We start from the raw sequence: 13,755 nt of genomic DNA, 5'->3' as shown, positions 1-13,755 counted from the left end.
TTTGTGTCATGCTGCTTGCCACCATGTTGGTTTAAAGACCTCCTACCGTACAAAATAGTGACACAGTATTCACAGAGGCTGCAAATTTGTGGACATTAAATCAACTTTTAAAATTTAGCCTCTGTACACTAGAACAGTAGATTTGAAATAAAACAATAAAGGTACAATTTAAATGCAGACTCAGCTGCAACTGAAGGATTTGAACAAAACTTCTGTATTACCTTCAATCATAAATAAAGTCTGAATACTTTGCAGGCAGTGAGTCTTTTTACTGCATCTGTCTTCAGTTACAATATATTTGTCCAGGGATTCACTTTTATAAAGCCAGGAAACGCCATGTAGGATGCGGTTCATTTGGGGTAGACTAACACAATTGCATTCTTATTGGACCAAAGACCGCTTCTTCAAGACCACTGAGGGTACCACACATGACAGTTTCCCCACTAAGAATAGCAACTACAGCCTCTGAGCTACCTACAGTCTGGTAACCTAGACAATGAGGAGAATGTGCTGGACAGGTGGAGAGAACGTTTTGTATTTCTATTGCACCAAGCTAACTAATGCACTTTGCTTTTCACAGAATGTAACAAAAATGTGACTTGGCCCCTTGTAATACTGGAAAAAAAATCATCTGGATATCTATACTGATGCGGACTGGGTAATGTGTAAGGAACAAATGGATGCCACATTGTTTAATAGAAATGAAAATGATCTACCTACAGAGGGCTGAATTCAACGCTACCCTGAAAATCAAAGGGGTTTGGGTGATTAGTACCAATTCTTTCATCTGCCTGCATATTCTCGCCTATTAAGGTCAGGCATTATTGTACAAAAGGAGGAAACCAGGATCAAAGGAACCAGCGTAGGGCCTGACAATGTGTTCAAGGATTTCATCCTGATTCCTAATGGCAGCCTGTAGAGGTCTCTAGAGGTACATAAGCTTTAAAATGAGAAGTACTACATATTATTCTAGATATTAGATACATGCAAGTTAATATATGAAATACCTTTGAAAACATCCACGTTTATAAAAGTACCATGCTGCAGCACCAACAACATTCAGGAAAAGCAAAACACCAAATAAGACCCAAGCAGCAGGGCATGCTCCTACAGGGACACAATAATGAAGAACATGAGAATGAGATGATTGTTCTTTCCCACTTTTATGACATTTAGTTTTTTATTACAAACTTAATTCATAAGACTGAGACAATAAGGAAACATAATCCACCCAACAGAAGTCAAGCACGTGGCTTACAAAGAATGAGATTTCCACACTGGATCAGTGGGTGGCTGTGTTTATAATGGGGGTTTACAATGACTTTTGGCTTTTGGCCAACAGGATGCTGGTAGAAACTGTGATACTGATGGCCAACCATAAAAGAAGTGGCAAAAGTGGCAAGGGTAGGGGTATTTGAAGTCAGCAAGAGAGAAGCAAAGATAGGTGTATGAAGGTGAGACTTTAAATATAGGGACTATATCCAAACGAAGAGAGCAGTTTAATACAATGTAAAGAGAGAGTAAAGGAGAAAATTGGAGGACAGATGATTCTGGATTCAGTGAAAAGGTGTTGAACACTTATTTTTGGAAGACAGAGGAACACAGGCTGACCTATGAGTGGGGGAAGATCCACACAGGGGGATTATATTTTATGTAGGAGACTGTAAAGTAGTGTCAGGGAGGAGCGCAGCTAGGAATAATAATAATAATAATAATAATAATAATAATAATAATAATAATAATAATAATAATAATAATAATAATAATGGATTGGATTTTATTGGATTTTTATTGGATTGGATTTAATTGGATTATTATAATAATAATATAATATTATTATTATAATAATAATATAATATTATTATTATAATAATAATAACAATAATAATAATGGATTGCATTTACATAGCGCTTTTCAAGGAACCCAAAGCGCTTTTACAATTCCACTATTCATTCACTCTCACATTCACACACACTGACTACCAAGCATTGCATGGTAGTCTGCTGGATGACTCTGGAGGTCAAGTAGAGAAAGTGAGTGAAAACAGAGGCAAGGATCACACGGTGGAAGCTGAAGAAGGAAAAAATGTGCAGAATTCAGGGTGGAATTAAGACAGGCTCTGGGCTCAAGATTCAAAATGTTTATTGTACAAAGAAAAGCATTTCTCTGTACAATGAAATTCAGCAAAGAGAAAGGTGGCAAAAGAAAAAGGATTATAGTTGAGCTAAGTGTGAAGCTGGAGACCAAGAACAGCTAGTGAATCTGGAAGTGCATCGGATTATTGTGAAAAGAACTTAAGTCAGCAGAACATGTGCGTGAATGCAGAGTAACAGTGAATATGCAGGGAGCAGAGATACAGAAGGTAAATTCTTTTAAATACCTGGGGTCAACCATCCAAAGCAACAGACAGTGCACAAGAGAGATGAAGCAGAGAGTGCAGGAAGGGAGGGTTCGAGTGTGTGGAGACGAGCGTCACGGGTGATTTGAAATGAGTACATCAGAGTTGCAGCTCAGATGAAGTGGCGTGCAGACAAAGAGAGGCAAGGCTGAGATAGTTTGAACATGTGCAGAGCAGGAATAGTGGATATACTGGACAAAGGATGCTGAAGATGGAGCTGTCAAGTAGGAGGAAAAGCAGAAGACCACAGAGGTGGTGCACGGATGTAGTGAAGGAGGACATGCAGATGGTTGGTATAACACAGGATGATGCTACAGATTAAAGGAAGCACTTCTTTAAGATAGCTTCTTACTAAAGATTAGTGGAATACATACATAGGTAGAGTCCATCATTTCACTTTTAGCTTAGATGTTCAAGTTTCTAATTATTTTCCTCATAGAAGTGCACAGAAAAGAAAACAGAGTAATATCAGAATGACACAACAGCCACAAAAGCACAAATCCAAAAATCAGAAACAGATATCCAAGCTGACCTTACCTGATGCCACACGCACATAAAGCTGACCGTGTTTACTTCCATATGCGTTAGATGCTTCACACTGATAGAGGCCATTTAGATCAGAGGTCAAGCTCAGCAGTTGTAGCTTTGCACCATCTACTTTGACAGCAGACTGCAGCAATGACTGGCCAGATCTGGAAAAACATGAATGAGACTCAACATGAAATGTACAGAAAGAGCAGAAAAGTGTGAGTTGTGCTAAAAGTCAAACACATTTTGGTTATCTCTTTGCAATAGATCTTTTCTTGCCCACAACAAGATTTTGTATTTTTTTAAATTTTCACCTAAATACAAAAATACATCCCACTTAACATGTTCAATTATTTTTGTGTGAAAACAAGCTTAATTTTAGTAAGATTTCAAACCACACTACTCTGGAGAGCGGCCCAGCTAACTCCCTGTTTAGCATCCTGTACGTCAATTTGTAACTCACAAGATTTTGATGTTTTTTATCATCTTTTATGGAGCATTGATATGAGGATTTAACAGGCCACATCTAAACAGCAGGAAATTCTGACGCCAGATGATAAAACTTCTCAATCCACTGTTAATTTACATTACTAACATGAGCAGAATGGGGTTGCTCTCTCAAGAGGCTCAGAATGAATTAATGCATCTTAAGAGCCACTTAAGATAAAACACCACTTAACTGTTTAAATGCATAAACACTGCATTTACCAGGAATTCCTCACATCTATAATAACAGCGCTTTTTGAGAACCTCAAAGCGCTGTACAATACCACTATTCATTCACTCTCACATTCACACACTGGTGGAGGCAAGCTACAGTTGTAGCCACAGCTGCCCTGGGGCAGACTGACAGAATCTAATGGATAAGCAGTGAACTACAGACAGAGAAGCCAAGAAGGACTGCTGAGTCACACTGTATCATTTTAGGACCCATTATTTCATTTCATTTAAATGTGAACTGTTAATACATCCTATAACCTACTCTAAAGAACAAGTATGACTGGATGACTGCTTATTATTAGTCTAATCTCACATCTCTCCAACGGCGCCATCCATATGGGTCACCAACATTATCACCTTTTGTTTTTTGGATCTGAGAGGAACTCAGATTATCTCTCAGGAGTCTTTTCAGTTTCTGTCTGCTGAGCTGAAACAGGTTTACATAATCCTTCTCTAGAGTTCCCAGACAACCATGGTAACACCACTACAAAGGCAGGTAGTGTTCAGGTCTCCATACAACAGTACATATGCTTCGAGACAGGTTATAACTGGCCTGTTACAGTTTTATTATACTAAACTCAACCTGCTTATGTATATATATATATATGTATATATATGTATATATATATATATATATATATATATATATATATATATATATATATATATATATATATATATATATTATATACATATATATATATATATATATATATATATATATATATATATATATATATATATATATATATATATATATATATATATATATATATATATATATATATATATATTGGGGGGGGGGGGTGTATTGTTATTTTACTTAGTGTGGATCCACACTTTAACGGCTATGTCCTAATCAATAAACATTTCTTCCACTTCACTTTCCAGTCTTCAGCTGGAGTCCTGAGAACTGGTTTTGCGACATTAATTCTCTGACCATCGTGAACCAAAATGTATCTTTTGGAAGGAGCTCAGTCAGTGAAAATATTTACAGTGCTAGGGGAAAAAAACAGGAGCTACTTTTAGCTGCTCTCTTATTCACATGAGGTCAGAAAAGTAAGTAGCTCAGCATGTTTGATGGAGAAGATTTATACAGCAGATAGCCTTCCTGACACAAACACACCCCAAGGCATTTGTGTCCTCCTGGACAACCAACAACCAGATGCGCTTTTGTAGCCCACAGGTCCAAACTACTCGCCAGCAGCAGCAAAATTCAAACTGCTTCCAAAAACCAGAAACTGTCAAAACACTGGGTCTCTCCATTCTTTGGGTTGTGTTTCACACAAGAAAGCAGAGAAAAGATTAAGAGATAAACAATCAACAACTGTTGCAAGTGACCTTCACATTACTTTTACAGTGTGTGAAGGGTAATTACTGAGTGAGCCTTGTCAGCACCTGAGTAAGCAAATATGCTGTTAGGGGAAATCAAGGAGCAGCAGGGAGGGAGAGAAAGTGTAGGGGAAGGAGAGAGAGAAATTAAGTGCTTTCAGTATCCAGGTGACAGGGTTATAAAGGGAAGGCATTCAAATAATGTGCTCAGCGGCTTTTACCAGGCAACTGAAGAACAATCAAACAGAAACCTGCCACTATGCAACCAGCAAAGATTTATCAGAATCAGAATACTTTATTAATCCCGAAGGAAATTAGGGTTACAGCAGGCAGCACGCTAATGGCGCATGCGCACTTACAAAGGAACCTTCTGACCAACTTTACACAAACATCACATTGGGGAGACATGTCAGAAAGGTAGGCTGATAGGAAAAAAAACAATGAAAATACATAACATGAGGTAAGAGGAGGAGAAAAAAAACTCCACTCAGACTGAGCTCCTAGTGGGAGAACAGTTTAATAACAGAAAAAACACCTCAGCACAAAAAGCACATGACTATCAATACACCATAGAAACACAAGACAAGCAACAGGGGCGGGTAAAGGGTAAGAGAGAGCCGGTGTAGACAGCGCATCCGGTCCTGCAGCATGTCTGTGCTAGTCCAGTTGACTGCCATCTTCCCCGGTAGGGCACAAGCGTCGAAGGCGTTTGGAAAGGGAGGGGGGATCAGTGTGTGCACATCAGTGTATGTGTGTCCAGAGTTCAGCTGAGACAGTGTCCTTCGCCCCGACAGGCTAAGTAAACAGTCTTCCAGCCAACCCAGGTGGCCTTGCATGGAATGGGAAGAACAGCCATAACACAGTCGTTATCAGGGAGTGATTGTTCGGCTCCAGCCTTGGGCCTGCAGCTGGCGCCGTGATGGGGGTCCGCAATTTTGATATTGATTTTGTAAATTTCCATGCGAGCAGCCCAGGAGAATTTTCAGGCTGCTCTTTAACACTCTGACGCTGGTCTCTCAATCTCCCGTTGGAGAGCCGCGAGCCTCCCCATGATGGTATCAAACTTCTGTTCCATGGTGTTGTCATTCTTTTGATTCTGAGACCTCACAACTGCAGTGATCCTGATGTATCCCCCCATACGCTCAATGGTGTTATTTTGAGCCTTCACAGCAGCTGTAAGCGTCTCCAAGGTGTTAACCATATTACGTTCGTTGTGAGAGGTCGCGCCTCGTCCCATCGCTTCGATTCCAGCGGGCAGCCTTGGGGGGGTTTGAACAGCCAGTTCCGCTCTCTTATTTCTCCAATAAACCAGGGCTAAGCCAACTCCGATCAGCAAGAACCCTGTTATCACGGTTCCGAATAGATAGACATCTTCAGCGTCCTCGATCGACAGTCCCGCCAGGCACATGACCCTCCAGTTCTGCCACCCGTCCATCGTGTAACCGGCAGGGAAAGTCCCTCCGGGGCACTCGGGCTCTCCCGAGCATACACAGAGCTCGTTGAGAAAAGGGTGTCAATAGCATTCAGAGACCAGTTGATCAAATCCATAATTCTCTTTAGGTTTTAGAGAATGACAGTGAGAGAGTGTTCCAGGGAAAGTAATGCACACGAGACAAGACAAGGACATAGAGGCTAAGCAGGGAAGATAAGGGTAAGGAGGAGAGGAGAAAAGTGCGACCGCCTTCGCTGAGAGCCAGTGGTAACTGTAACAGTTACCACTGTGTAACAGCAAATACCTTAAAATTAAAGCATTTTAAGAACTGCATGACAGCAGTCATTATTGCCTGTGAAGCTAGGAGTGTACATATTTTTGTTTATGTTGAATAAATAAGTAACAAGTGGATGAAGGGACTGTATAAAAAAACATCAAAAACATTATCATCAATAGTCACGGGACACTGAAATCTTTCCAAATAACTGAATTTGATACTTTATTTACTATGTGGGCTTTTCCATTTGAGTAGGCTACAACATTTCTTTCAGTTTTATTCATTGTTATGTGAGGAACCAACCATGATTTATTATAACATCTACTTAACGAGAGTGTCTGTGATGTAGTAGCTCATCTGGATCATTATCCGTTTGTGTAATGCTGAAGTACAGAAACAAAGTGATAAGTTCTGTTGGCTCTGCTTGGCTTTATTGTAAAAATGAATGACTATTAAAATCCCCCATTCTCTGCGACCTGCGGGAGCAGGGGGGCTAGGACTAGGAGGAGGAGTTGGCCGTCCGACTGCGGTCTGGAGTGTGGAGCCTTCCTGCTGCTGCGGAGTCGGGGCGGTCTGCCTCCCCCCACCGCAGGGAAAAGGGAAACACCACCTGGGTCTGGGTGCAGTTCCCCCTCCAGGGGCGGGGGCACCTAGACCCGGTTTGTAGAGTACGCTTGGGGAGTGTGATCATGTGTACAACGTCTCTTTATGTCTGTCTCCACGTTGGTTGAGTGTGGAGTAAGTGCATATGAGAGCATGAGGGTGGGAATGGATGTTTGTATCTGTGTGTGCCTGTATGTCTGTGTCTATATGTCAGGTTGGGTGTCAGGCGCCACCTCTCTGGGGACATCTCAGGCCCTCCAAGGTTTGGAGGCCTATCTCCCCCTATCACCACTTCCCCTGCCAGTGGCGGACCCCCTCAGACATCGGTGCGTTGGTGGTTCTTTGTGTCCGGGGATGGGCGTCCAGGTACACACCGGCTCACTCCTTGGCGGCCGCTTATCGGGGCCTGGAGCCTGGGGCTCGCTCGGGCCACTTCGGAGGTGGGGTGCCCCCGGCCTCTCGGCCTGGGGCTCGGTCACTCAGGCGCAGCTGGCTGCCGGCGGAGCTCACGGGCGCGTCACTGCAACTCCCCCTGGCTTCTGCTCCGCGGCTGCTGAGTGAGCCCTCATCTGGGACTCTCCTCAGCTCTTTCCGGGACAGTGGCGCAGCTGCCCCTCTGTTGGTCTTCCTTGGTCTCTTGTGTTCTGGGGGCCTCTGGATGTCTGGAGTTTTGATCTCCTCCACACCTGCTTCACGCCCTGGAGGACGGGGCTGTGGCCCCCCCACACCCTCTAGCAGATTATTACATGAAGGAACCTTTTAAAAAACAAAAAACAAGCGCGTCCATGCTCACAGGTGTACACACGGGTGATCACACCCACAAACTACACCCTTTTTGGCTCCTACCTCAAAGCACACTGTGTTCTGTTGATCTTATGTGCTGCACAATAATGTTTAACATTTAGTATTTACTGTCATATTCCCATATATCATTGTGATGTTGTTTATTCTATTACTCTTGTTCTCTTCTGCTTGCTTTCTTTTTTCTTTCTCAGCAGGTGATCCAGGTGATTGATATATGCATTTTTTTTTCTCTGCCCGTTCTGTTGGTTTTTGTCTTTTGCCCTTCTCCCCCGTCCCTCTTCTCAGCTGTTTCTCTTTCCCTCTTTCTTTCCCCCAGTCAAGTCTGTCCCGTATTCAGTAAGTGAAAATAAAATAAACAATAAAAGGTGAATCAAATGGACCATTACGGCAAGGCTGGGATGGTCAGTTTGGTAAAGTAAATCCGTTGGGCATCTTTCTTTGCCTTTAGACAACAATTCTGATGGCAAAAGAGCCAAACGGGACAGGCCAAAAAAAAAAAAAAAAAAAAAAAGAGAAAAGGGTGTCAATAGCATTCAGAGACCAGTTGATCAAATCCATAATTCTCTTTAGGTTTTAGAGAATGACAGTGAGAGAGTGTTCCAGGGAAAGTAATGCACACGAGACAAGACAAGGACATAGAGGCTAAGCAGGGAAGATAAGGGTAAGGAGGAGAGGAGAAAAGTGCGACCGCCTTCGCTGAGAGCCAGTGGTAACTGTAACAGTTACCACTGTGTAACAGCAAATACCTTAAAATTAAAGCATTTTAAGAACTGCATGACAGCAGTCATTATTGCCTGTGAAGCTAGGAGTGTACATATTTTTGTTTATGTTGAATAAATAAGTAACAAGTGGATGAAGGGACTGTATAAAAAAACATCAAAAACATTATCATCAATAGTCACGGGACACTGAAATCTTTCCAAATAACTGAATTTGATACTTTATTTACTATGTGGGCTTTTCCATTTGAGTAGGCTACAACATTTCTTTCAGTTTTATTCATTGTTATGTGAGGAACCAACCATGATTTATTATAACATCTACTTAACGAGAGTGTCTGTGATGTAGTAGCTCATCTGGATCATTATCCGTTTGTGTAATGCTGAAGTACAGAAACAAAGTGATAAGTTCTGTTGGCTCTGCTTGGCTTTATTGTAAAAATGAATGACTATTAAAATCCACTGAGAACTGAAAAAGAGTCCCAAACCAGTAGTGATTGTTGTGAACCAACATGTTCTCATCCCAAAGCTTAACATTTTATACTATGTGACAAATTGTCAGTATTTTCCACTTTTGGTCACATATGACCCAGTTTGAGTGAGGAACCATTACATAATAATCATGTGCGTATTTCACTAAAATATGACCAATACTCAAGGAGTAAAAATATTTGAAGTTTAGACATATGATCGATGTCTCACCATGAGTCATCAGTCATTCTTTTGACATATGACTGACTTTACTCAACATCCAACTCTGCTATGGTAGTTCAGATAGGACTACTGGGAATGAAATTTGAGAAATTATATATGAACAAAACCTCACAAACTTTGTTAACCATATAAAAACACTCTATACCGCACTTTTTTTTCATGGCTCAGCACAGGTCACTTACGACAAACAAAAAGAACCAATGAAATGAATGTTTCAGCTGAAACTGTTATTCAAGCTACTTTACCTGCTCCATGTAAAATTTGCACTTGGGTTGGCTTCTGTCACACACTCAAATGAGTCCTCAGATTTTGCTCTGATGTTCACTTCTGTGGGAGAGACTGCAAGAGCAGAAAGACAGCTGTGTTAATCCTGAACTGAGGACACAGTAATAACATGAAAATAATGTTTCGCCAATGTTTCCTACATCTTGAATCCAAACTCGACAAACTTTTGGGACTGAGGCTGATGTTGTGTGGTTCAGGCCATGATTCGGTCTTTAGCAATAACAATGGTCTTTTTTTTAATCAGTCTAGATGTTTTTGTCTTTCAGAAATAATTTTCCCATCTATTGTGACAACATGCTACAATGTGACAAACAGGAGGCAAAGTCATGAGATTTGGGATGTTTCACTCCCATTCATTTAAAAAAACAAAAAAGCACACACTCGAGAATAAAGAGGAAAAACAAAACAAAGTATCTGGATTGGACTTGATCCTCTTTCCAGTAACAAACATTTAGGTCCACTTTCTTAGTTTTAGTCATTTCCTTGAGGGTTTTGTCAAACATCAAAGTAAAACTGCCTCTGTTTTATTTAATTATGTCGAACCAAAGTTTGGTACATGGAATGTTTTGTCTTTACTACACATAAAGCTTTTAGCGTTTTCAGAATTCAGCAACAGATTATATATATTTGGGCGACCGTGGCTCAGGGGGTTGGGAATCGCATCTGTAACCGGAAGGTCGCCGGTTCGATCCCTGGGCTCTCTGTCCTGGTCGTTGTGTCCTTGGGCAAGACACTTTACCCTACTTGCCTACTGGTGTTGGCCAGAGGGGCCGATGGCGCGATATGACAGCCTCGCTTCTGTCAGCCTGCCCCAGGGCAGCTGTGGCTACAACCGTAGCTTGCCTCCACCAGTGTATGAATGTGAGAGTGAATGAATAGTGGTATTGTAAAGCGCTTTGGGTGCCTAGAAAAGCGCTATATAAATCCAATCCATTATCATTATTATTATCTATCAGTCCCTTAGTAGTGTCGTAGGTATTCTGTCTGTTATAAATAAACTGTACAACTGTTTCACTAACAGAGTCCTGCGCTTGAGTCTGTTCATGCATTGCGACTGATGCGTCCACTGGCTAATTTTCAGAGATTTCCAAGAAAAAATATAACAAATACATCAACCATGGATAAAAAAATAAATAAAATAAAATACATTAACAGATGATACTCACAGTAGACCTGTATAGTGAAGGGCAGACTTTCATCTTTAGACAGGGAGTCACCACTGATGACACACTGGACCTGGTGACCGTTAATCTCTCTCATAGGAACACCAAACAGAGAGCTGACTGTGGTAGTCGTGCCGTTGTCATACTGTGTGGAGTTTGTTGTCGTCCTCACTTTCTCTCCCAAAGCACCAGTGAGCCATCTCACCTCTGCAGGAGGCTTCGAGTCAGCAGCCGTGCAGGTAGCAAATAAAACCTCTTCTGTGCCCAAAGTGGGAAGATTGTCCTTGACGCTTGTGAAAGGAGGCACTAGGAGAGTTACAGCACTAATTTAAATGAACATGCAAGACAGGTGGTGACAATAATTGTTTCTCACATACAAACACAAGAGTAATTTAAAATAAAGATTAAAAAAAAGTTTAGTATACCAAGCAAGTTTAGAGGTATTTCTGTCTTCTGATTTCCACTTGGAAACAAGGTGAAGATGCACGTGTAGCTGCCTTCATCCTTCAGGGCAACATTGGATAACTGGAGAGTTCCATTTTTGTCATTAAAATTCCCGATATATTTAAATCGATCATCACGTTCACTGACAAACTGTGGTCCATCTCTGGGTAAGATAGTTAGAAAATTGTCATTTTGAGGTTTTTCTCTTGTCCTCCTCTGCCAGGTAATCTGTGTCAGGTCATCATTGGTACCAGTGACATAACATGATAATATAGCGGTACCTCCTTGAACCACGGTCACATTTCCACCAATCACCCGGAGAGCTGTAAAGAGCATTCACACAAAAATTTAATGAATAATGTATGTGTGTGTGTGTTGGGGGGGGGGTTAAGGGTGGTGTCTGAGAGGCAGATGTGCAAGATAGGGACAATCATGTTGCAGCACTAATACCTCCCACCCACTCCGTGACATACTGGCTAGTCACAGGAGCACGTTCAGTGAGAGACTGAGATTACCAAAAAGCACCTCTGAATGACACAGGAAATCATTCCTGCCTGTGGCCATCTCCCTGTACAACTCCTCCATCTAATACACTGTAAACACTGCAATAGTTACATGCATTTTACACACGCTCTTTTCCACTCTGTAATATTCTTGTCAATTTTCTTTATATTTATTTATAATCACTTCTGTTAATCCTTGATATTTATAATTGAGTGATCTGCATATATTAGTGCTATTTCTTAATTGTGTAAAATCTGTAATATAATGGATTGTTTGGAGTTTAGTCTGTTACTGTTGCTATTTTTACAATTTCTTCTTGGAGCATCTGTAACCCACATAATTTCCTTAGGGATTAATAAAGTATCCTGATTATGATTCTGATTGTTTCAGGATACATGACCTGCCTTTATCCAATGACACATCTGCTTACCTGTATTGTTTCTCTTCCTCTGCTTTTCTCTTTTTTTCTAAACTGAGCACCTGATGGCTTTGAACTTTTCTTGTCCATCTTCCATTGGTTTTAATTTTGCACTCTAGTATGAACATCCATCCCCCAACCCAAGGAGCACCATAACATAACCTACAACTTAGTTCACAGATTCGCTTTGTCTAGGGTTTATTTCTGGGATTTCACACAACCCAGGAATCAAATCATGAATACATGATGGTCTTGGATTTACAACATTATGAATGAAATGTGCTCTATTTGGAAGCAGCCAGCCCCCTCCCCTGTGGACAGGTTGTGTGTGAAACTTTAAATCATCAAACTGTAAATTATAAATTTTAAATTGTTATTGATCCCTTTACCCTTAGTCCTAAAGTGAATATTTATTTTCTTACTCGTCTTATATTTATTGTTTGTTTATTTGCACTGGTGTAACTGAAGCCTCGTCGTCTCGTCTCTCTATATACTGGACTGTATGTAGCGGAGATGACAATAAAGTTTACTTTGACTTCAGCACAGCAGCAAGAAGGCGCACCGAGGGCTCTCGCGCTCACTTTTCGCGTATAGAATTTCGAAAAAAAAACATCGGTGCAAATTATAAGTCTGTATCATAATGTCTAGTGTTTTCGTGTTTGTTGTTTTGTTTATATTTTGTTTTATTTTGCGAGTTGGTTATTAGATGCTGCTCCAGTCAGCCAGAGAATCCCCGTCCTCTCCTCCCTGTGTCGCAAGCAGCGGGCGCGCCTCGCAAACGGAGGGCGCCCGTACTCCCAGCAAATGGCCGTAAGAACACCGATCAGTGTCTATGCCATCCTCAAAATGCGCTGGCATGATGTCGGGGCAGAGTACGAGCAACTTTTTTGCCGATGCCCGTGATGCCGCCCTGGGCAACTGCCCGTCTCGCCCATATCAAAAACAGTTACTGATGAGGTGTACTTAGCCAGGAGTGGGTTATAAAAACAAAACACGACTCTCAATCCTACACTTTTACATTTTTTAAAAACATTTTTAAAACATAATAATTTACAATTGATGTTTAGCGTAGAAACTCGAAGTGATCACCTACAGTGAAGAAATTAAATACCAAAACGAAGGTGATCGCGGGCAGCTCACTAAAAAAACGGGTTTTCTTCTTATTTAAAATAAGAGATGTAAGACATTTTCTATTCTACCTTCGACCAAAGCAACAGCAATAAAGGATAATCCACGTACCTTCAGCGTCTGTACTCATCAGAAGCACTATCATCAGAAGCCTACGTGTCATGGAGTCACATCGTAAAGGGAAACGGTGGCAGTAATTGGCACAAAAGAAGGCAGCTTCATCCATCCGCAAATCTTAAAGTTATAAGAAAGACTTTTTTCCAAAGTCTGGAAAAAAAAAAACGT

At 41.1% G+C, this 13,755-nt stretch overlaps 1 protein-coding gene across 1 annotated transcript; it reads right to left on the bottom strand.

Moving 5' to 3' along the window:
* Nucleotides 1-894: 894 nt before the first annotated feature.
* On the bottom strand, nucleotides 895-13,755 carry LOC146651015 (poliovirus receptor-like). Its single transcript, XM_085385678.1, has 6 exons — nucleotides 13,582-13,755; nucleotides 11,402-11,743; nucleotides 10,980-11,282; nucleotides 9,774-9,867; nucleotides 2,937-3,091; nucleotides 895-1,107 (listed from the first exon to the last, which is right to left on the bottom strand). Exons 1-6 carry the CDS (start codon nucleotides 13,694-13,696, stop codon nucleotides 992-994), a joined length of 1,125 nt encoding a protein of 374 aa, XP_085241804.1. The 5' UTR covers nucleotides 13,697-13,755; the 3' UTR covers nucleotides 895-991.

This window comes from Rhamphochromis longiceps, linkage group LG16 (assembly GCF_057381845.1).
Source record: "Rhamphochromis longiceps isolate RC_006_pf linkage group LG16, R_longiceps_female_GT1.1, whole genome shotgun sequence".
NCBI lineage: Eukaryota > Metazoa > Chordata > Actinopteri > Cichliformes > Cichlidae > Rhamphochromis > Rhamphochromis longiceps.
The sequence above is the reverse complement of the archived record's forward strand: the minus strand, read 5'-3'. Positions and strand labels throughout refer to the sequence as shown.